Here is a 25,930-nt window from a genome sequence, read left to right on the forward strand (position 1 = left end):
AGTAACAGCCTGTTTGTTTTAGATCATCCACTACATCAACCCATACAGGACATGTGTCATATGCCCATGTGCGCATCCTGTAGCGAAAGCAGTAAGAGTCAGACTTTTGCTTAACGCTCCAGTATGCACCATGTTAGATGTTATTACAGCAAAATGTCTATGCACTACTACCAATACCACTGATAATCAACAGTTAACTCTGTATTTCATTGTTTTGATGCCACATTTCAACAAATGTCACCAACCTTCCCTAATGAAAAGCATGACAAGTCAGTTAGCAAGCCACCTCAAACAGGGCAAATGTACACGAACGGCTGAGCACAAAATGACGGAAAGCTGAAAAAGAAAAGTCCTAGGTGAAGGGGGTGAAACATCCAGCAAGCTGAGGGACCGAGAGATTTAAAATTTGATAAATTGAAGGTAAGAACCAGATGTAAAAGGGAAGTAATATATAAAATGGACTTAATGGACATAATGGACTTCCATTTATCACAAGGCGAGAGGTTTTAGTATTCAACATCACACACAAGGGGGCACACCTCCTACACCAAATGAGAAGGGATATAGGTGTTTTTATCATGATGAAAGGTAGACTTCAACAACAACCCTCGGGTTTGTATCAGTCTTTTACATTTTGTGGCAAAAAAAGTAACATTTTAAATGAAAATAATATTTAGAATGTAGGAAAATCAAGCTCTTTTAGATAATAAATAATGAATTATTACCAATTTCCAAGATAATAATGTAAGGTTAGATCATTTTGAGGGAATATAGTTTGGTATTGGTATTTGTTAATGGCCCTAATACCCTAGAGCTTAATACATGTTATCTTTGGGACCTTACATAATAAAGTCATAATCATTGATCCCCATGAGGCAGTTGTGTTTTCACATCAAAATGCAAAGCAAATAGAGAGGTTAGGGAAACCTTGGGGCTGAAAGCAATTCAATGTTAAGCTCAAGCACATATTAGTAGTTAGGAAAGTTGGTCCAATTACTTAAACAGAAGAGATTGAACCTAAACTAATACTGTCATATTTAATTTACATTCAGATTTCTGAGATTGAAGTAACACAGAATCAGTGACTGGCATTGAGGTTGAATATGTTTTCATTTCGACAGCATAGAGCAAAAGAGTCAGTGTGGACATGGGGAGCAGTCAGCATGTTGTGTTGTCTTTATTAATGGCAAGGGACGTTCTCTCTGTCACTCTCTCTGTCTCTTTCTCCCGCCTCACCCTCCTGGCGCAGCTCCTAATGGGCACACTCCATCTACTCATTACTCAGATGGATAGAATGGCTTTTCATGCGACTCCATTGAGTCACCAAGCGCCAAACTGATTGAGCAAATGAAGAGAAATCAGAAACCCATTCCAGGCCTGATAATTCTCTCAGCTCCACCATTATCCGTGAGAAATGAGAACCCCTGCCTATAGCATCCTGACTCAGACAGTAGTGTTTATGATGTACTTCTACTGTACTGCAGCACTGTTTGAGTGACATATTCCTCATTACTCACAAAGCCCTCAACAATCAGGCCCCTCACAGACCTGCTGCACCACCACGCCCCTTCCCGCTGCCTCCGCTCATCAGAAGCCAACCTCCTATCCATCCCCACCCGCACCAATCACCGGACCTGGGGGGACAGAGCCTTCTCCTCCCTCTGGAACTCACTCCCCCAACCCATCAGAGACTGCACTGACCTCACCACCTTCAAAAAACTCACAAAAACTCACCTCTTCAATCTGGCTTTTAATGTGTGATTGTTTTTGTATTATTTGACTTTAACTTTAACTATATATTTATTTGTTGTTCCTTCTTTTCCCTTCACTATATCTGTAAAGCGTCTTTGAGCGCCTGTAAAAGCGCTAACAAATTAAATCTATTATTATTATTATTATTATAATATGGAAATGTGTTTTTAGTGGCCTTGCAAGTGGCTAAAAGCTGCAGCTAATTGCCTAAAAATATAAATTGACTTGTAAATGAGCGCCAGATGTTAATAGCCACCTCCATCTTAATGCAGGCCCACAAGCAAATGTGGAATACATTCAGCCAAATGGTTTCACAGATACTCTTGAGTGCTTTGGTTGTTCAAATGATAAATGAGAGTTAAAAACGAGACACATACCTGATGCCTTTGATTTGTGCAATGCTGTGGTGGGAGATCTTCGAAAGAGCGGAGATTACCTGAAACAAACAAAGAAAAATACAGATAAACATACAATTCCATATTGAAAAATATTCAATTTTTCCTCCGCCTTTCTCTTATCAGTGATAACTTGATTATGCAGTAATATTTCTTGCATTTTATTGTTATTATATGCAGCACTCCAAGGAAACATTTGGAATGCTGAGAAGATAATGGGATAAAACAAACAAACAAAACAGTAAAAGAACCACAATAAAAACAGGCAGCGACAAATGTAATAAGAAGATAAGCAGCATTAACTTTAACAGTAACTACAAGAAAAACCATGAGGGGCCAACCAATAAGAATATAAATAAAAAAATTAAAATAAACACAGTCTAAGGCGAAAATTAACTATAAAAACTAATCATCTGAGACAACAATAAAAATCAACTGTAACTACACATATAAAGGTAATAATCAACAACAAAATTACAAAACACATTTAACATCAAGGTATCAAAAAGTTAAACGTCTAGGGCAAAAAAACTTCATAAGTAACTAAAGATTAAGTCGTCCGATGCAAACAATTAACAAACAACAACAAAAGTAACACACAGGGTCAAAGCACCAATCAACAGTCAAAGCACCAATCAACTACTAAAGTAACTACAAAACAAGTCATTAAATGCCATTATCAACAACTAACATCAGAAATATCAAAAAGGTAAAACGTCAAAGGCCCCAATCAATAGGGCTGCACGATTTTGGGAAAACATCTAATTGCGATTTTTCTGACAAATATTGCGATTTGCGATATTTGTTTTTAAGCGACCCAACGGAAGTTTATTGTAAAATGCGGCCATAACTCCGGCTAGGAAGGTCGCACCAACGTGCTCCCGTCTCTAGCACCCCCGCAGCCCGAGCTACGAGTGAAAAAACTAAACATACATGAAACTTCCGTTGGGTTGCTTTAAAGTCAAGCTTCAGTTTAAGATTCACCCTGTAATAGAAACATGTGATGGAGCATTACTAACCTGACCCAGATGGTTTGTTTCACCAAAGCATCTAAAGCTCCATTGGAAGCCATTTGGAAAGAGCAGGCACTTTCAGAAGCACTTGGCAGGTGATTGGATCAATCTGTCTATCACCTTCCATCATGGGCTACTTCTGATTGATTAACAATGGCTGGTACATGTGGAGCACAGCACTTCTGATTGGTGTGGATGACTGACACAAGAAAAAGAAAAACAAATTGTAAAAAAAAAAAAAAATGTTTTTAAAAAAATCGCAGGCTTTGCGATTTGATAATCGCATCATTTCAAATCACGATTTCGATTTAAAATTGATTAATCGTTCAGCCCTACCAATCAACTACAAAAGTAACCACAAAACAAGCCATCAAATGAATGGATGAATATTAACAACTAACATCAAAAGTAACTTAAAGACAGCAGTCACAGGCAACATTCAGCTACAAAAATAACTAGTTAACAAGCCATCAGAAGCAGATAATCATCAACTAACAACAAAAGTAACAAACAAAAAATCAGTCGAAGGCACCAATCAACTACAAAATAAATGAAGTCCACAGAGGAACGGCTATTATCAAACTACTTTGTATGTGCTACCAGTTTAAAGAAAGTACATTCATTTTAGTTTAACATTTACTCTTCTTTGGGGCTGATTATCAGACATTACTTGCACGTTTCCTAGCAACCCCTCTTGGGCGTATGCAGTGCCACGAAGGACTGTGTGTAAACATGATGCAGGCCAACATGTTAATGGTGACATTCAAAGACATGTGGTGCACAGTCACGGATGGATGGGTACCACTTTGGTTACATTACACAACAACACGCACATCTAGTGTCCATCCATCTTTTCCTTATTTTACCTAACTTCAAATATTCAATAGTCTGTCAACCCCCCAAACTTCCCCTTTCTACTTTTGTTTTTGTTGTAAAAAAAGGTTTAATGTGTGCATGTATTTATTTAAGCTGATTTAATGCTGCTTATGAGCCACGCGCAAGTGGCTTTATGGCTGAGGACTACAGATGGCGTGCTTGCAGAGTCTACAGAGGCTAGTTCAGGATGATGAGGGAACCACCTTCAAACTCACACACACACCAAAATGCAAAGCCCGTCTCCTACGCCTCATTACCCTCTCCTGGGTGTATTTCGGCTTGCGACGCCGTGGCAATGCCAGATGTCTCCTCGACAGGGAGGAGAAAATTGTTATCTCAACCCCACTTACTCGGCAGGTGTGTCATCTATAGCCTCTCATCAAAGTCCCTCTTGTCGAAACACACAATGCGACCATCTCATCCTTTATGGCATTTAACATTCAAGATGAGCTAATGGCTGTTGTGAAGAGCAAACCACCACTTTAGGACTGCAGGGTACTTATGTTGAAGCACTTTTGACCAACTCTCCCTATTCAAGTTGTTCTCATGTTTAACATCACCATTGTGGAAAGTGGGGGGACTACATAGGGCACTATTATGGAGTGTGTACACATCACATTAAATTACATCTAACCTCTCAACGAAGGGAAACCTCAACGGGGTTATTGCTCGACAGCATGATAAGAGGTTATTTCACTGTGTCGCTAAATACCCGTGTAATAGGCAGTCATGTTCATGCTTAATGGTTCCAATAAGGGGCCAGTTTACCATTACACACCTCCTTAACATATATTCCAACTGCTCTTATAGAAAACAAAAAGGAAAGAGAGACAAAGAGCGAGATGAGAGCTTGGTAATTTAGCTCAATGTCTGTTTAGCCAATGGTTCGGGTGTTTGATAAATCATGGCGGGTAAACCCATTGTTCTGCTGGGTGGCATGCTGCCCACCTGGCAATGCTGCAAGGAGGGATCACATATGGCATCAAGTATGATTATATGTTGTCTTATTAGCCTACATTGTCTTTGTGGAAGGGTAACCCACACTAACAATTCTAATTAAAACATAACAAAAGCAAAAGAAAGAAGCAGCTAGATGGATATATTGGTGGATACATTCAGTGTTTAATAGCAGTTAATATTTGATGCCGGGTACTGGGACCAGATCCGGCTAAACTCAGTCAGGTTCAAAGGATAATGGAGCTTTTGGCTTGGAGCCAGAAAGGGTCGCAGCGGGGCCAAAGCCATGAATGTGCCAAAACCGAGCATGCTAGCGTGACATTCTAACATCACGAGATGAAGTCTATTACTATAAATGTCTAGTTTACTTTACATTAAAGAGTTTGTTCTCATTTTGAGTCAGAATCTTGCACGGCATAATGTGAAAAATATGTCTCAATACTGCGAGTGCCGTTCGTGACTCCCTCTGGCATCGGAGAATAAATGCTAATTTGCAATCTGTCTTCAGGGCAGCTGGGCAAGTAAAAATGTGTTCTCACAATGTGATAAGTGCCTTTAAATTACACGTCTTATTTATCTATTTATGTAGAGCTGCAGTTTCACTACAGACATACTGTAGTAGGGTAAACGCATGGTATTATTTAGTTTTATCTTAAAGGAATAATACACCTAATAGATACGTAAAAGTTGCGCCTCACACGCCTGGAGGGTGAATGATTTGTTTTACCTTCAACATTTGTTGTGCTTTAAAGTATAAAGGGACCTTTTTAAAGACACTTTTTATGGAGCTGACTTGTTTAAACTGTCTCAAAGTATACCATCCCTATTCCTCAAAGGTGGCATAGGTTATCAAAGGTTATTCCTGATTGTGCTTTTCTCTCTTTCCGTCTTTCTGTTCCCCTTTCTGCCTCTAACACAATCCCTTCTGATCCTGTGGTTCACTCAAAGCCTCTGAGTCTCTACACATTATTAATTTCCCCTTCATCTAGTTCTCCCTGGGGGGTCTTAAGGCTGGTGCTAGCCAGCGAATAAAGCTTCTTCCACTCTTCTAGGAATATAGGAAGGACAAGTAACACGTTGGTAGGATAGCTTGGATTTCTAAAGCTCCTCAGCAATATCTTACTTTAATCACACCCCCCCCCCCCCCCCCCTCCCCAACACCCCCACAGCCCCTGGCATTCCCTCACCTACATCTGACCCTTTGACACATGGTATTAGTCAGAGAGCTTCACTGATGCTTGCTGTTTCTGCATGAGACTGACATGCAACATTTACGATCCATTCACCACTTAAGATGTTTGAATGTGTGTGTGTGTGTGTGTGTGTGCGTGCGTGCGTGCGTGCGTGTGTGTGTGTGTGTTAGGATAGGGATGAAGATTGTATCCATGGATTATCTGCAAGGATATGCCAAGTGTTTGCAAACACACGCCACCCATACACATCTCCAGATTCCCCACATGGGGGCCCAGCTGGGGCCAAGCGGAGCCTTATGTGACCAGCCAATCAGAAGACCTACTGGGTTACCCTTGGCAATATAGCTAGACTGAATATGCATGGTCATCAATTACAACGTCAAATCAAATGAATCTTGCGGCCATATGCTATTAACGGTAGGAGTGCGGGGGTGTGATTTGATTAAGATCGGAAAACTTGCACGAGAGGGCTATTGACAGTCCATCACAAGCCACAGCCCCCACCGCCAGTTCTGTTTATATCTGATGCACTCATGGCGTGATTATATCTCGCACCGCAAATCAATGCATGCGTTGGAAGTCATCCAAAAAAGAGGCTGAGTTAATGAACATTTCATCACATTACTGTTATGCCTTTTATCTCTCCCTCCCTCTCTCTCCAGGCTCTTCTTCCAACAGCCAACTCCCACAGAGAGTGAGATATTAATGGAGTATTCACACGTTGATAGGACAGCATTGCTCTGCTTATGCCAGCCTGCCAACGTGGTAGGCACGAAGCGAAAAGGGGCACCGAGCGGGAGAGCCGAGAACAGATGGCTGAGTGGGAACCCTGCGTGCCCAACATCAATAATAGACAGACAGAGGAGGGACGTCGTGTGTGTGCAAGTGTGTGAGTATGTGTGTGTGTGTGTGTGTGTGTGTGTGTGTGTGTGTGTGTGTGTGTGTGTGTGTATCCCACTGTCCTACTGCCTCTGGGAGTTTCTGTCTTTTTACAAACCTTCTCTTATTCTCTGACTTTTTATTTTATCTCTAGGCTTTCGTCTCTACCTTTTCATAGTTTCTTTTTTTAGGCACACAATTCACACACATAAATGTATAAAATATTACACATGCAATAAAGCAAAGTAGCTTCCTCTGAAATAGTACATGTACATAACTTTAATTTGAGTCCACACCCTGAGGGAATATTGATTTATTTAAATTATTCAGCCTTTATTCACATAGGGTGGTCCTACATATGTGTTTACACTGTTTTGCATACAGTAGGTGCTCTGTGGCAAGTGCTACAGAAAAAGTAAACGTTGGTATTTATTAAAACTTTACTTCACCAGGTAAATCCCATTGAGATTAATAATAAGAAAATTAAACATTCAAGGAAGCCGTGGTCAAAGAAAGTACACGCAAAAATGAAATACACGCACATATTTTAAGCATATAAACTAACACATCTTTATTCATTTCATTTAAAGTATTTGGGAATTATTTGAAAAATTAAAATGCCAAAGGAGTAAAAAGACAAACCCCAATTAATACTTTGAATACAACTTTATTGAATAAAAACCTCAGTAAGAAATTAAAGACATGCCTGATGATGAAAACTATCCATATCCATTTAAGATTGATACACAGGATAGCTGAGCATATAAACTACAATTAAACAGCCATACACAGACTTCTACCCTGCTGAATAAAAGTTTAAAACACAGCACAAAGCCATATGCCATGGGATGTCTGAATTCACACACTGCCTCTCTAATGGGTGCTTGCGTAGCTTGTCGAAGACGCAGCATGAGTGACTGATTAGTCTCGGGCATAAGCTCTTGTTAAAGTTGCTGAAAGCCATGAGGAGCGGGGGCCTGTGTAAATCCTGATTGCAGTCAGATTGGCACCTGCCTCATGGCACTAAATCCTCTCAAAGCAGACCTTCCAGCTGCTTGATTACAGGGGATTTCACCACGTATGTCCAGACAAGAAAAAAAAGCTTTCGTGCTGATCTAAAGGAAAAGAGAGAGTGCCGCTGCTGACCCAAAGACCCCATTAAGCATTGGCGAAATGACCGTAAGTCTATAAAGGGCATTCAGCCCACACACAGAATGCCACTGACACGGCACGTCTTGATTGCAATTGAGTGTTAGCTTAACATATTGCTAAAGATTTTTGTTCAAAAAAGGGCTTTATTTTTCTCATACTGCCTGTGTTGCAGCACCTCTTTTCACCCTCTGTCTGAAACCAGAGCCCAGTCTGCTCTGATTGGTTACTGGCCAGATATGCTGTGATGTGTCAACCGCTTAGAGATGTCCCAGCTCCTTAGTCCAGTGGTTCTCAAACTTTTTCTGCCAGGTCCCCCCTTTGGAGAAAAAAAAAAGTCGGGCCTCCCCAACACAAATAGTCAGGCTCAGTGGCGGCGCCAGAGATTTATTTTGGGGGTGATGTGGGGTAGCTTGATGTTTCATAGAGGGTGTTCCAACATTTAGGGTTTCCCATTTAATGTACCGGTCGCTACAGTGGAATTTTCTACTGCAACACTCCCCACACGCACAGTGTTCCTGCAACTGTTACAATGAAGGCTCGATAATCAGCTCACGGCATATAGGTGTAAGCAGGGGTCAAGTGTTATTTTTATAGGTGGTGTGTGGACCTCACATAGGGGGGTCCGGGGGCAAGCTCCCCCGGGAAGATTTATTTTTAAATATTGAAGTTAAAAGCATCAATCTGGTGCACTTTGAGAGCAAAATGAAGTGATCTATGGATACATCTCTCAACACCCATTTGAAACAGAACTGTAAACAGATTTACTTTTTCTTTATGGATATTTTACAAATCACCCTTTTAAACTTTATTCTTTTTTTAATGTCATATAGTATTTCATAGCTGTTTTTCATTTATTCTCTTATTTTTTTATAACTATAATGATCATATAAACGTGTGCCTTGGAAATAATTGTTTACATTAATGGTGACCAAAACGTTTGAGACCCACTGAGATAACACTGAGAGAGTCCTTTAGCTCACTGAGTCTCTCAGTCTGACAGGAGAGGACTCTCGTCCACTTTGTTGTTGAAAAAACTCCTTATATCCGTTAGCGTAGCTCGCTAGCACCAGAAGCTAACAACAACGATCTCTGGTACCGGTGCGCTCTCTCTCTCGCGCACAAAAAATTGCTCCTTCCACACACACACAGAGCCGAGCTTTAATGAAACACAGAGACCCAGACGTAATAGTACTGTACTGTATCATATTATTTTCGAATCAATAATTTTTCAAATTATGATTATTTTTTTTTATTTTTTTTTTAATAACCATTTTTCCTCCTGGTCTCTCGCGCCCCCCCTGGCATGCCTCTGCGCCTCCCAGGGGTCTGTGGGAGAGAAACTCCCTCTGGAGGGAACTTTGGGATTTTAGCCTTTGCAGACCATTGCACTAAAACTTACATAACACACTACAGAAAAGGGTGAACTCCAACAAGCGTGATATGGCCTCTTTCACATAAAACTAGTTTTAAAGAAAAAAGGTTGTGCAGTTATGCTCTTTCTACCACTATCAATATGAATTATTGATGCAAATATATACCGTCAAATCAATTCTGGAGCTTATTTAGCTTTCGGACCTTGCACATTGATTTCATCTTAACCTGTGCTCCTTGAAAGGAACAAGAGCAACCGTGGCTAATATGTGCAAATCGTACTCCATAGATCGCATTGGCCCGGTCAACACCTGCCAATGCCACGCAGCGCTGTCCATGACCTGTCCCATTTCACACTGCATTACCATACATGGGTCTGCTCATTTATGCGTGACTCGTACATGTGTGTATCAGCACGCACCCAGCTGGAACATATTCACATGTGCAGTGCATGAGCGTGTGTCTTTCTTTTATACCACACAGGCATGTGCACACGCAGATCAATGGTGCACCGGCCTGGAGAGCAGGCAGTAATGGTAAAGAGACATGTCTAGGATGGGGCTTATGGGAAAGTCATCCAGGTGTCTAAAGGTCTAGATAAGAGGATGAAGAGGAGAAAAATAGGCAAGAAATTAGCAAGAAGTGAAGCTGGATGTAGCAAAGGCCTGGCAAAGCCTCTTAGAAGAAGACACTGAAAAAGACCAAAGAAAGGGACATAATGTGACACTAATGATTTAACATGATGACTTTGTTCACCAAACCCTAACTCTAACCTTAGTAAGATTACCGTAGACCCCTGGAATTCATCTGACATGGCTTTTTACACTCTTTTAACTAAAGCTGAAACTCTGCACTTAAACGTCAAGACTCATAGTTCAATTCAACACCCTTTTTTGCTACAGTTTAAAGTCAAAACAAGTCAAAAGGTGCTAACACTGTGTGACTGCGTTGTGAAATGTAGAACAGCAGGAGAGGCCTATATTTACTTTCTACGTGCGGAGCAGTTCTTGTCACCATAAAGCAAGCTAAATGGTTTGGTTGACAGGAAATGCTGCTTGAATAGCTGTGCATTACCTCTGAGGACATGTACATGTATGCAGCTTAACTGAATGGCTCATGATTGTTATTCTTATAGCCCAGTTCGTCGCAAAGCTGGTCAATTTATAAAGAATGAGGAGGCGTTGTGTTGAAAGTATCAACATTACGCCTGTGTTTGGGCTCGAGGCTCAGTGGGAAGGTGGGAGGTTTCTGGGAGCGAGGGGATGGCGGGAGGAACTGGCATATGGTATACTCAGCAGCGGGAGGCGGACGTAGATCCCTCCACTGCTGAGCGGGCGAAAAACTAAGTTCTGGATATGGTTACTGGTGGAAGTATGGATGCTTTTAGCTGACTGTGGCATTGAAACAATTAGATTTATAGGAAGTGTTTGAGACTTTTATGTAAAAATATTGAATATTTTATTGTATATATCAAGTGGTATGAATTTAGACTTACATATGAAAGATCCCTCACTTGCAGCTTAAAATGTTGGCAGCAAGTTAAATGAAGTAGTGGGAAATAACTTAGAACATTGACTACGGTACTGTACTTGAATTCTAGTTTGTAATACTTTTACAAACTCTATTATATAAAGGACTAATAAAGGTATTCTGATTCTGATTCTGATATAGAAGTATTTTAAATGCTTGAGTATTTACAAGGTATGCTACTTCTGAATAGTATCCCCCTATATTTTGGAGAGAAGATTGTATTTTTTACTAGATAAAAAGCTATTGATATCGATATGTTTATGTGCAGTAATAGACGTGTAGTCTACACAGTGTATAAAAAGGGTTTTAAAATGAAAGGAACTTTGGGATTTTACTGTTAACATTAGAGGAAAGGGAAACCCCAAAATAGCATAATAGGGCTCTTTAAAATGCTTTTAGTTAGATGATGCTATTCTATGATAACATAATCCTGTGAAAAGAGACACTAGGATTTACCTGATAAAACTAATGTAGTTTAACTAATTTAAATTTAAATGTAGGACTTTCTAAGGGTATTTCCAGACTGTGGCATTTCTATGTTTAATTAAGTAAAGGGTACTTGTTCCCCAACTTGTTAAATGTGTGAGGTTGAACGTCTGTGTTTCCACCCAGAGTTGATATGACCTGTGCATGAGCCCCCTAACAGCAGACGTCAAATATAATCCCATGAAGATTCTTGAGGTGAGAGTTCAATTAAATGTTAATAAAAGGCTTGGGTGTTGCAGTGATGTGGTGAATGCGTGGCTGTGAGGAAGCCACATGAAGCCCAAAGGGGTTCAATCAGGGAGGTGAGTAAATAAACTGCTCCAACATTTTGCCTCCTAATCTCCTCCTGCGGGCGCACAACGCCTGACATGACTACAGGGGCGTCACGCCGGGCGCGATGGCAACAGAACAACTTGCATTCACACGTCTTTGAACAGAGCAGCTCTTTAGGGACATGGTGGCAGCTGACAAAACAGCAAACAGTGTGAACAAGTGATGGAGAACAAACCTCGACTATGTAGATGGATTCTTGATCTAAACGGACCTGATTCATTTCACAAAGACAAAGAGGCGGAACGCTGTGCGTGAAATTATCTCGCAATGAGGTGAAAATATGATTGAATGTAGGAGCTGAGCCAACACAAGCACAAATAACAAATGGCTTCAAATTCATCTGTAGGGAACTTTTTCATTGTAAAACCATTACGCAGGGTGGGTTATCAGTACAGGGCGTCTTTTGCTGAAGGTTACTCTGAAGTGAGAAAGAGATCAGTCGTGCAATCTGTAATTTCTCTCTAGCAAAACAGCAGGTCAAATCCTCACACTATTACTCATGATTTCAACACACTGCAGAGAGAAATCAAACCCTTACTCAAAGTGCTGAAAAGGCTCAACCCAAACAAAAATAGAGAAGGAAATGAAAAGCATGCATGGGTGTATCGCTCTGTGACAGCATGCGTGTTTTGGTTGGCCCAGTTCTTCAGTGTGTTTGACATTTGCATGCTAAAAGGCCCGGACCTCCCGCTGTGATGAACATTTCCAGAGTGTCATGCCATATTTTCATAGTCTTTCATCCGCTGTTATGAATAGTTCAACCTACTGTACCAACTTTGACATTTTAATCAGCGGCACGCGCAAAGGCGTGTACAGGGCGCTCGGTGACAAATGTGTCATTACGAATGTTTTAATGTCATCCTCGGTTAAGTTGAGTCCCAACATACAAACGGCTGTGTGGAACACGCTCAGAGGGAATTTGGTGCAATGAAGCAAAATGTGTCAATTAGGTCGGAAAAAGTTTGAGCAATTGGAATCCTAGTTGTTTAAAATGTGGTTTAAAGAAGAAACTTTTATCTGTGGTTTGGAGCCCGATCAATACAGCAGCTAACGTATATAATCTGCTCATATGGGGTCAATGGATATACATCTATATGTGCAGCATGTTGGCACACTACTCTCAAGGCTTTCCTGGCATCATTTGATTTGTGTTTTATTCTTTTCAGCCATGCAAGAGGCAGGATTTGAGGGATGGTAATATCAGTTGTGGTTTTCATTACTCCACAGCTATTACTAAATGGTTTGCTGGGAACTTCTGTTGAAACATTCATGGTTTCCAAAGTAGGAAGCGTATCCATTTGGGAATACACTCCATCTTTCTGTAGCTACAGTACAGTGCTCATAGTTTTCATTTACCTTGTGAAGAACTCTTATATCAATTGATTTGACGTGTTCCGAGCTCTTGTTAGGGAATTCATGGTTTCCAGAGGATGTACCCTAACATTCAATATTTGGGTTGAACATTAGCGAGTTAGCGAGTACATGATAATTGTGATGATTACTTCACAAAGTCAAGTCAACAACTGTTTGATGGATTGATAGTTGTTGATTCCTTTAATTTTAAGACACCAAAAAAGCTAAATTTAACATTTGACCAAATACAAATTCCTATTAAGCCTCACATGTTAAATGCTAGCAAGCTAAACAAAGTTATTAGTAAACATCATAACTGTTGTACTGTCGTGATATGAAATATGTCCACTGCTGCTTCTCCAATAAAACAGCATCATTGAATGGATGGTGTTCACAATATCTAAAACATTGTTTTATGCTCCGTAGAAATGCATGAACACAATGCAATTTTAATGGTTCTATAATGTAAATGTTTTAAAAAGTTTGTATTTCAAATATCAGCACATACAATTCCCTCTCCTCAAAAGAAAGCAAGGGAACATATCTGTATTTCTTCCACTTTAGGGTGACGGATGATAAGCTGCTCACCTTTTGTTCTCAGCTTTCAACATGTGCACCTTGGACCCATGCATTTGTTACATCCATGTATTTCCTGTCCTATGCTTACTTGTACACTTGTAACTGCAAGCCGTGCATGATGTCAATGTTTGAAGCTGCTTGTGAAGCAGCTTTTGTTCTCAGCTTGTCAGAGCAATGATTTGTTTTGTTTGCTAGCTGTTTACAGAGCACTTACGGCCAAGTTGCCATACAACACTGTCTGGCTCACATCTCAACAGCAAACAGATGCTGCCCTCAGCCAATCCATTTAGTTATTACACATCCTGCGCTGCTCTTTTTCAGCTGCGGCGGGCTTACACAGCAAGAAAACAGCAGCAACCACAACAACAAGAATGTAGAGTAATATAGGAGCTGTGATTTACCGCCAATTCACTCTGGACAACATGTATGCATAAATCCAATATTTAGAAAAAGCAATGCAATAATGTTTAAAGTAACCAATTTATTTGCCAAAAGCGCTCCAAAAACAATCCAACTTCCCATTTTTCTACAGCACTTTCAGGAAAAGATCTTGTCGAGGGAATTATTATAACACACTCGCTCACAGTGTCCATTTCTTTTGCAAGCAATAGAAAAACAAAGTCTAACTGTTTTCTCATGACCTGTACCGCAGACACATGTCATAACATTTAAAAAGCTTGAACAAGTTTAATGATAGTTTTACAACCCAGAGATGGATATATAAAACAGGCTTTTATTACTATCCTTGGAAAATATCCATCATGAATATCCATTGTGGCCTAGGTTGACTCGATATCTGGCAATTCAATATATATATGTTCCCCAATTCAAAATAAGTGTCTAACCCATGAGTCATGGAGTTATATCATTAATTTCCTCTTCAGACCATTTATCATAGGTTGGACATTCGTGTCTGTTAAGTTGATACATCGTTGAGTCTTTAAAGGCAGAAAGGCAGGGAGAGAATACTTTTTTCGAAATAGACCTTGTCCCAAATTACACAAGTCTATGTTTGTCTATGAAATAGCCCATGATAATAGCATAGTGAGGCCTTTTAAAAACATTGTCTTTGACCCCAACCATGTGTGATAGGGAATATTAATTGATACCATTACATTGGAGATACAGGGTCATATGATTTGATAAGGTGAGACTGAGGAACTCTTTTGTAAAGCAGTCAAACCAAAACTTGAATACAGAGTTGAATCAAATGTACGTTAAAGCGTCTTGAAATATTGTCTCTGTGATTATAAGGTTGGGTTGGCTGGCCATCTCTGTTTTGATTGGTCAACCGCAAGTGTTACATATTGATGTCATTCTGTTATTGAAGTAAACAAAAGAGTCCAATGGAGGCATTTCTGGCAAGAGGGGGGAGTGGGTGTTTCTCAATGTCAAGGAAGGATGCTCCAGAGCCACTATTTCAAGGATGCTACGTCATCGAGTCCTGCCGAAGGACTGTTCCAATGTCCAGGCTCCTTAGAATTCTACCGAGCCCAGCGTCCTTCGTAGCGAGACATTTCGAGGCTGCACATGTGTATCCTCCGCGGTCTTAAAATCCCCACAATGCTTTGCACACGGACCAATTTCCCAAAATCTGTGGCGGAAAATGTAAGGCGGGGCCTCTAATATGACACACACCTGCACACTTGCTCGCCTGTTCCACTCTTCGTTTTCCGAATGCCAGGAAGGATTCTTGCCTAGCTTCTGAAGGAAGTGACTCAGAAGACATGTCCTACCAAGGAAGCGTCCTTGACATTGAAAAACACCCAGTGTGTCAGAGAGAAACTCCCTCTGGAGGGAACTTTGGGATTTCAGCCTTTGCTGACCATAGACATGCACACAAACCTATAGAACCCACTACAGGAATGGGAACACCCCAAAAGGCACAATAGGGCCTCTTTACATGCGTGTATCCTTGTTTCTTTCTTCCTTTCTGTCCTTGTTGATGTTGTAAATGGAGCTGCTGTGATGCAAGCTAAATAAGACCAGACAATAAAGCTTATCGTATCGTGTTGTTTTTTTAACAGTTTTTTCTGTGTGTTGGCCATACAAAAACAGCATTTTAGACTCCCACTTCAATTGGTCCTTTGGGTTTTCATCTAGAAGGAAATATTTTTTTTAAACTATGCTTCATTACGATATTGGAACAAAACAAATGTGATCATACAGGAAAGCTGAGTATCAACCAGACAGCCTTGCCACTCCCTACCGGAGGATGTCTGTTATACACAAAGGGGGAAATAGACAAACTCAAATTGTGCTATTTTTCTATTATTTTCACGAGACCAAAGGCCGTTTTCCGATGCTTTCAGATTCATCCGCCCCAGTGTGTACATGAGAGATGATCCCTGACACAAAGCTGTCTGGAGACCGTGTGGGGACACAAGGGTTTAAGGCTTTGGAGCAGGTTGTGGTGATAAGAGCAAACTGGGGATCATCAAATGAAATGGGATTTCTTATGATGAGGCTACTTCCACAGTCCTTATCACACACAGGCACCTGAGCATGTGTGTGACGTGATGGTCCAGTACATGATGGTCTGACAGAGAGCACAGAGAATGAATGGGATTAGACCAACATGCGTAATCCAGCTGGCCTGTGAGAGGGGGCTCGGCCCACTCCCCTCTGCTGGAGGAGATAAGGAAGTTGGGGTGTAAACCTTCACGACATCATGAAACATCTGAGGAGAGATTTTGAAGCCGAAGTCCACCAACTATAAAAATAATTAATCAATCAATCATTTTTTATTTATGTCAAGAACGATTTGTCTCAGTCTGTACAGTAAACAACACCCAGACAAGGGAGAACTCCCAAATACATCCCACAATTAACGCGGAATAAATTGGAAGCAACCTCGTGGAGAGCAACAGAAGAGGGATCCTTATCCCAGGATAAATATACACACTATAGACAATCCATATAATGAAAATGATTATGTGAACAAATAAAAAAAATAAGGCAGTATACCAATAATGCAGGAGACTGTCAAGATGTTGCTGTTTACAAGAGATATAAAGGATCAATGAAAATATGCATTTGGTTGCATTATGGGAAATGTAGGATTGACTAGTTTTGGGGATTAGCGAAGATACATCAGGATATATATCTGCCAGTAACTTTTTTCTAATTCTGATCAAACATAATGTGTGTATTTCTAGTTTCTCATAAGACTTACACTTTGTTACCATACAATCATTTAAATCCTAACATTTTTGAAGAATTTGGCCCTTTTTTAAATACTCTCATATGAATGAGGTGTAATTGTAGTATTCAGAGGGCCATGAAGCAATACATATAATTTCTATAACGTATTAATAGCTCTACATCTAAGTTGATCATTTAGTGAACTGTACCGTTTTATTCAGATAGAAGGGATTTCCATCTTCTAAATTTCCAAAGTAACTGCAGAGCTTTCATAATACCGGCTTTCAAAGACACTACTTAAAGGTGGGGTAGGTAAGTTTCAGAAACCGGCTCGAGTGCACTAAAATTTGAAAGTACACAGCCGAAAATAATCCGCCCCTTCCTTCAGACTTCCTTACAGAGCACCTCCTCCAACACACATGAACGCGCAATGCACGCCCAATGACGGCACGCCCAATGAGGGCACGAGATACATTTGTGCGTGCACGAGATAGAAGGCTGACAGACAGGGCAGCAATCCAATCCGTTTAGCCGTCGTGCTTTTTACAGTACTACGGCTTCCACAGATGACATTTTTTTATGGATTTTTTGTCAAAGCACTTCAGATATTCATTGCTATCGGGATGTTAAGAGCATTCCATGGAATATAACAAAAAGTGTATCTCGAGCCGGTTTCTCAAACTTACCTACCCCACCTTTAAGGTGTCAGCTGATATCACTCTTTCTTTAGATAAACATGTAAATCTAACGTAATGACTGTTGAACTCTTTCAAAAACATCCTTGATATGCCGGTCTCTATCTATAATGTATTATCTAATTTGCAAAAGCTTGTGGAATTGCATGAAAACACGTGCACAGATCCTTGTTTTGCTCTAACCAATGTGCCAACATACTGTATATGTGCCTCCATGCATGCCTACTAATCCACAGATTAGGGGTGAGATAATATAATCTAGTTGAGATAAAAACTAATTCCACACAGTATGCATTGATATGTCAGCCAAAATTAAATAAACTGATATAATTCTAACTGCAGAGAGCGCTCCAAATTCTTAAAGCCTCTCTAGAGCAGTGGTTCCCAAACGGTGTGCCGCGGCACACTGGTGTGCCGTGGGATTTTGTGACAACCATACGTTATTATTGCAATATACAACTACACAAAAATAATTATTTTTTAATTTACTATATCAGTACTTTGTAGGTTTATATGTACGTAATCTGCGCGCGCGACTTGCGCGTCCACATCTCCACGTGCAGTGCTGCATAAACATGGCTGAGTCAGCGATAACTCTCGAGGGGCCCATTATTTTGAGTTCGTCCAAAGAATAGACAGGAATGTGACGGTGAGGTGCAAACTGTGTCCAGGCCAGAAGCTGTTATCCACTGCTGGAAACACCACGTCAAACCTCAACACACACCTGCAAAGAACACATGCTTTTTTGTTTATATCATGTAGTCTGTTCTTCTTCTCTGTCTTCCGATTGTTGCCTGTTTTGAATGACAAATACACACTACCGCCGCCTGCTGGTAAGGAAAGTTATTGCCACTCACGCATGCACAGTTCGTACGTGCTCCGCGAGTAAAGTCACGAGTTACTTTATGTAGATAGTAACGAAGTAGTGTAATATATTACTTTTAAAAAAAAAAAGTAATATGTAATATATTACATTTTTTTAGTAACGACCCCATATCTGGAGTTGGCGTTCTCTACTCTGATTTACATGAAGAACAACAGGAGGTCACGGCTCTCTGTTGAACAGGACTTGCGAGTGGCGCTCTCCTCAGTGCCACAAAGGATTAAAAAATTATGCGCGCCCCGACAGGCACATGTATCTCACTAATTTGTAAGTCGGCAAAAATATTTACAATAGCACATGTTTCAATGCTGATTGCTGAAATGTTACATTTATAATTTGTAGTTCAGGACCATGGACAATGCAGCTTCCTTGCATTGACAGTTCTCTGTGCTGAATTTCTGCTGAGTTTCCTTTGCCTCATTTTTAATGTTGTGACCTGTCTGGTTTAAATGAGTGTGTTGCTGCTTTGATGAAGCCTAATTTGATAAAGTTTCAAATTAATTTCTGAAATATTTCGTTAATAAATATTTCATGAGTAATATAGTTGTCTTTGTCACATTTTATTTGGCATTAGTAAATAATTATGCACATTTACAGATATTTTACATGATATGAGTGATAACACATGTTATAAGCAGGGGTGCACATAACTTTTTTGCCCTGGTTCTCAAAGGAGCACCTGGAGATGTTGCTTGGTGCTCATCCTTAAAATGAAATAAACCGTAACTTTTGAGGGGGTCTTGACTTTATTTGCCAGACACACGGCACAGAACACACATGCAGAGGTGAACACAGAACACACATGCAGAGGTGAACACAGAACACACATGCAGAGGTGAACACAGAACACACATGCAGAGGTGAACACAAGACAACATTAGCACGACCAGTAATCCTACAAGCTGTCATCACTACCCTCCTGACTGTCTTGCTCTCTGTCAGACATGGTAGCTGATGATGTAGGCCTACTACTTTCTCTCTGGTTGAGTCTGCGATTAGCTGCTTGCATCCACAAGTCAACAGCTGGGTTTGGGTCGAAAGTCTCTGTTGTCATCTTAGACAAGTGGATGTAATCAAATAAGTATGTGAACATAACCAATAGCCTACCATAGCCAATAACAAATTAATGTAACTTATTTTATTTGTGTTGTTCATTCATATCTTATTTTACCTTAACATTTATTTATTTATGCATTTTTTTATCTCTCCAGTTTTAAAGGATATTTTTGGTTACTGTTCTATAGTATACATTGGAATGATTTAAAACCTGTTTATCCCAATAATTACAAAGGAGTGCCTTGGAAATATGTGTTTACATAAATTGTGACCAAACCGTTTGAACTTAGACTAAGAGTCCTTTACCTCACTGAGCTGTAGTATCAGCCTCTCAGTCTGACTGGAGAGGACTCTCCCTCCACATTATTGTAGAAACATCTTCTTCTTATATCCGTTAGAGCAGCAAGCACGGCACCAGATTATTATAATAACAACAGCGCTGGTACCACCCTCCCTCTCGCCCTCGCTCACTCGCATTTTGTCTGTGAGCTGCGGGCGCCAGATAAGCCAACATCCCCCATTTTCATCACTTACAGCGCCCATCGTACAGGGCAAATGAAAGGTGGAACCAGGGTTACATTTACTTAATTGTAAATATTGTTACATCAAGGCCGAAAATTAGGATGAGCCCCAACGGTCAAATGTTTCCCTCCCAGAACTGCCAGCGCAGCACCTCCCCAGATCTGGCGCCCTAGGCGAACATCTAGCCAGCGCTACGGGCCGGCCCTGAGTTCATATCATGGTTCATATGCAACTCGGAAATATCTTTCTCTCTCTCTTTCTTCTCTCTCTCTCATCTCTCCTCTCTTTTCTCTTCTCTCTCTCCCTCTCAATGTTGGTACGCAAATGCGCTTTGTTTCAAATGACCCGGTGCTCTTTGTTTGGCGGAGGTGCGCATGCGCACCTGCGCACCAGTTATGTGCAGCCCTGGTTATAAGGGCTATTTTGCACAATAGGTGTGCCTTGAGATTTTTACTTGTCCTTTGGTGTGCCTTGGGCACAAAAAGTTTGGGAACCACTGCTGTAGATGATAATCTAGCTCTAACTCATCCGGAGGTATTTGCAGTTAGTGTTTTGACCAGAGCTCAGGCCCGTAAGCAGGCTCAGGATGTGGATTTGTCTGATTCTTGGCTTGTTTCTGCCCTATCTAACGACAGGTTGACCTCTGTTGATGGATTAGTGGAGGGCCCTCCAACGGTGTGTGATGGTGAAATAGAACCTGTCGCTATTGCTCCAGAGGTGGCTATGCCTTTGACCCGTGAGGCGCTCATCACGGCACAAAGAGCTGATCCTACCTTGATCAAGTGTTTTGACGCTGCTGAGAACCCTAACGAATGCAATAAGAAACAATTGTTTTTTGTGGATGATGGGGTGCTGATGCGCCGGTGGGCTGACCAATCAAGTGATGCAGATGTTGGTTCAGGTGGTGATTGGAACAGCGTTTATCAGTTAGTGGTTCCTGTGAGTTGTCGGCAGCAGGTTCTGGCGTTAGCCCATGAGCACTTGTGGTTTGGCCACTTAGGTGTGACTAAGACTTATGACCGGATCCTTCAACATTTCTTTTGGCCAGGATTGAAAGATGACGTAGTGTGTTTCTGTAGAACTTGTAGCACATGCCAGGTGGTGGGAAAACCAAATCAAGTAGTTCCTCCAGCGCCGTTGTGTCCTGTTCCGGCTACTGGTGAGCCTTTTGACCATATCATTGCTGACTGTGTCGGTCCGTTGCCGAAGACCAAGGCAGGTAATCAGTTTCTGCTGACTGTGATGTGTGTATCAACCCGTTTCCCTGAGGCCATCCCTTTGCGGAAAATCACTGCACCCGCCATCATTAAAGCACTGACCACGTTTTTTACCACCTTTGGGTTGCCGAAGGTTGTGCAGACTGATCAGGGAACTAACTTCCTTTCCAAGATGTTTAGACAAACCTTGCAGTCATTGGGTGTTTCCCATTCAGTGTCTAGTGCCTACCACCCAGAGTCACAAGGGGCACTTGAGCGTTGGCATCAGACATTGAAGTCGATGCTTGGTAAATACTGCCATGACACAGGCAGGGACTGGGATGAGGGTGTTCCCTTCGTGTTATTTGCTATTCGTGACGCAAAGCAGGAGTCTATTGGGTTTAGCCCAGCTGAACTAGTGTTTGGGCACAATGTGCGTGGCCCATTAAAGATGCTGAAGGATAAATTGATGTCTGAGTCCCTTCCGAAAACTGATGTGAAGAAGTTTGTGTCCCAGTGTCCTAAGCATTTACGACAGGCGACTAAGCTAGCAAGGGAAGCTCTTGCATCTTCGCAGGAAAGCATGAAGAACAGGTACGATAGGAGAGCAGTTAAGCGGCAGTTTCAGCCTGGTGAGCCGGTGCTGGTGTTGCTGCCTACACCCGGATCTACTCTCAACGCGCGTTTCTCAGGTCCGTATGTGGTTGTAAGGCAAGTGTCTGACACCAACTATACAATTGACACACCTGAGCGTAGGAGAAAAACAAGGTTGTGCCATGTTAACATGCTTAAGTCCTATCATGCCAGGGAAGCTTCCCAGGGGGAGCAGCAAGATACTGTGGTGACTGCTGTGCCCAGCGTGGCCACTTCCCTGGCCGGTGCAATGTCGATGGTTGAGGATGATTTGATAGTGCCCTCTGGTGGTCAGCAGTGTGGTAGGTTATCGAACTCTGAGTTTATGCTGAGATTAGAGTCTAACCTGGCGTATCTTCCAGAAAGCCAGCGAGGCGACGTATTCGGTTTGGTTCATGCTCACCCGACCCTATTTGGTGATGTGCCATCGAGCACTAATGTGTTAAAGCATGACATTGATGTTGGAAATGCTCATCCAGTTAAGCAACATGTGTATCGTTGTCACATAGAGAAGAGGGAGAACATGAAAAAGGAAGTGTGTTATCTGCTTGAAAATGGCTTAGCCAAGCCTAGCTGCAGCCCCTGGAGCAGTCCATGTTTGCTTGCTCCTAAATCTGACGGAACACTACGTTTCTGCACCGATTTTCGCAAGGTGAACGCCCTAACTGTTCCAGACTCTTTTCCTTTGCCCCGTATGGATGATTGCATTGACAGTATTGGTCCTAGTGCGTTTATCACGAAGTTGGATCTCCTTAAAGGATATTGGCAGGTCCCTCTCACTTCTAGGGCCTCAGACATCTCTGCCTTTGTAACGCCTGACCACTTTATGCAATACACTGTGATGGCTTTTGGCATGAGGAATGCACCAGCCACATTTGTATGGACTGAGGAGTGTTGCCGCTCCTTTAGCTCTGCCAAGTCTCTCCTCTGTAGTGCTCCAGTGTTGTGTGCGCCTAACTTCACCCTTCCCTTCAAACTCGAGGTGGATGCTAGTGGTTCTGGGGCTGGTGCTGTTCTGCTGCAGGAAGGTGATGGGGGTGTGTGCCATCCTGTGTGCTACTTCTCGACCAAGTTCAAGCGACATCAGCTGAATTATTCCACCATTGAGAAGGAGACTCTGGCCATGCTCCTTGCCCTGCAGCATTTTCAAGTGTATGTTGGGTCCAGTTCAACGCCAGTGGTGGTGTACACCGACCACAACCCACTCGTATTTCTGTCCCAGATGTTCAACCACAACCAGCGGTTGATGCGCTGGGCCCTGTTGGCACAAGACTTCAATATCGTCATCAACTACAAGAAAGGAGCAGATAATGTTGTGGCCGATGTACTGTCACGTGGGTGAGATGTCACGATTTATGTCCAACCGTCTGAGTGTTGTTGGTAACTGTAGCCAAACACTTGTTTGGTTTTATGGGGGGAAGTGTTACGTGCCGTAGTGTTTGTGTGGTCGTGTGTGTGTTTTTCTCTCTCTCCCTCTGACTCCCCAGGTGCAGCCTGATTGTCCCCAGGTGCAGCCTCTCCCCAGGTGCTCCTAATTCCAAATCAGGGCCTCCATATAGGACCGGAGGAAGACTGCAGTGGGGTCTCCTTTTTTCCTCCTCTCGCTGCATGTGTGCAGACCTGTGTCTTGCCGATTGATAGGAGGGGAGCTCCGTGATATATCGATGCTGTAGTATTCTGTGCAAGTTGGCTGGTGAGCCGGTGTTCCTGTCTTGTTCATTAAACGACTTGTTCGTTACTCAGAGATCGGTTTTCTCTCCTTTTTTGTCGTGCTTGGTCATCCTTGTGTGTTGTTTCTTCCCTTTGTACCCCCTAGATTTAGAAGGGAACGTAACATCCATGCTTTACCACAGCATATCTGCAACCATACAGCTTTGCTTGTGTACATAGAGCGGCAACATTGTGGATTCACATTCTTCTTTCAGATGCTTTCAAATGACACACATTGCAGAAGGTGTAATATTTGGTGAAAGGGGTCTTATTATGCTCATTTTCAGGTTCATATGTTAGTATATTGTGCCTCTACTGTGACATGTTTACATGCTTTAATGTTAAAAAAGGTCTTTATTTTTCTCATACTGCCTGTGCTGCAGCACCTCTTTTCACCCTCTGTCTGAAGCTTGAGTGTTACATAGTCATGTCCCTAATTTACAGAAGTAAACAAAGGAGTCCAATAGAGGCCTATCAGGCAGTACGGAGAGTGTGCACAAAAACCTATAAGACACTCCTGGAAAGCTAAAACTCCAAAAAGCATAAAAGGGCCCCTTTAAGAATAAATATGTGTTAATATAATATATATAATATTGTTGTGGTGTGGAGAGTCCCATCAAACAAATGTTATTCTGCAACAAAATCCTTGCTTGGTACAGATGTAAAGAAAACACAGAAATGTCATTTTAATACATTTGATAACAATGATAACATGAATAACGTTTCAAAAGAAGACCATTCACTTTTATGATGTGAATCATATGGCAATAGCTAATTAGATTATTCAAATGATGTCTTTGCCCTATACCATACACAAAGCATTTTTTTCCAAAACAGTCAAATGAATGTCAAGTGAGGGAAAAAAGAGATGAGGAGTGAGATACAGAAGAAAGGACTTGAGATAGTTCGGTGTGATCGATGATTTTATCCGAACAGTGAAAAGTATTGGCTTCTACCCAGAGGGCTCGTCTGATTGGCCAGCAGGAGGTTTCCATGGGAGCAGTGAAAGTGACAGCTGAACAAAGGGTTTCCATTAGAAGCCGTGTCCCCTTTCGCTCTGCGACTATTAAGACTGTGACTGTGGGACACCTACTGCCGCTGTCAGATGAAGAGGAGCACAAGGCAACATGGGGACAAATAAACTTTGGAGGCAGATTTCCTTCACTGCTGCATGTCCAAATAATATCAAGAGCAAATATAGGGTTTAGTAGAGGGTATATATAAAAAGTGCCTACACCAATTAATGTTTAATTCAATAAAATATGTAAAATTAAAAAGAAAAACTGACTGGAATGCTCAAATTCATAAGCATGTCTTTTCAATCAAAGCTAGAAATGTCTGTGAATGAATCCCAATCACTCGTGAATTAGAAGGACTTTAATTGGGACTAAATTATCATGAATTACGCCAACGAGCACGTAATGATAATCCTTAAGACTCTAATGATTCTGCAGAAGAGAGATCTAAAAGTGAGGATTGCAATGTGGAACTAAGAGAATCAGAGTGGAAAAGGGCGCCCAATTATATACCAAGAGAAATGCTAATTATCGTACCACGTTGAGCGGACAAATGGAATAAGATCAGGTCATGTGCGCACGGACATCATCGACACATAATACAGGACCGGAAGGTTAGTTAGGAAGTACAAGCAAGTGGTTTGATTTCAAGATTTTGAATACAAATATCACAGCCAAACGAAAGACCATTGTCTACATAAGAGGAAGTAAGTAGTAAAACGTTTGGTAAATTATTTCAGCCATTGATTCCCAACGATTGACTTTAGGACCAGTTTTATCAACAACAAAAAAAGCAACATTTATTTTAAATCATGTCTATATTGGGTTCAAATCCGATAAAGGACAAGAGATAAGAACCCAAACAAGTTCAAATTGACAAAAAGTACCTTCTGTTTGCAAGGAAATCACAGTGAATCCAATACAAATCAACAGATTGAATATGAAAGTTGTCCTTAAGCAGCTCAAGGATTTAGATATCCTCCAACATCCGCACAAATAATCTTCTTTACATTATTCATAAAATCAGAGGATCAGGACAATACAACGTGTCTGCCTCATGGCGGCATATGACTCTAAAGGGCTTTGTGTATTCATAGACCACACACACTTACCATATAGGTCACATTTAACTCCATTGTATGGCTGTCTGTGGGTCAGCAGTACATGAATACTTCACGTTTGAGCCCATTTTCGTAAAAGCCCTGT

General features: G+C 41.4%; 1 protein-coding gene across 14 annotated transcripts in view; it reads right to left on the reverse strand.

Moving 5' to 3' along the window:
- Positions 1-25,930, reverse strand: part of vav2 (vav 2 guanine nucleotide exchange factor) — a 220,936-nt gene that overhangs the window by 57,172 nt on the left and 137,834 nt on the right. For all 14 annotated transcript variants that reach the window (XM_034229475.1, XM_034229483.1, XM_034229477.1 and 11 more), the window contains exon 3: positions 2,130-2,188. In XM_034229475.1, coding sequence (XP_034085366.1) covers positions 2,130-2,188 — 59 coding nt within the window. The remainder of the gene's footprint in view (positions 1-2,129; positions 2,189-25,930) is intronic.

The sequence above is a fragment of the Gymnodraco acuticeps genome, unplaced genomic scaffold (genome assembly GCF_902827175.1).
Source record: "Gymnodraco acuticeps unplaced genomic scaffold, fGymAcu1.1, whole genome shotgun sequence".
NCBI classification, from domain to species: Eukaryota; Metazoa; Chordata; class Actinopteri; order Perciformes; family Bathydraconidae; genus Gymnodraco; species Gymnodraco acuticeps.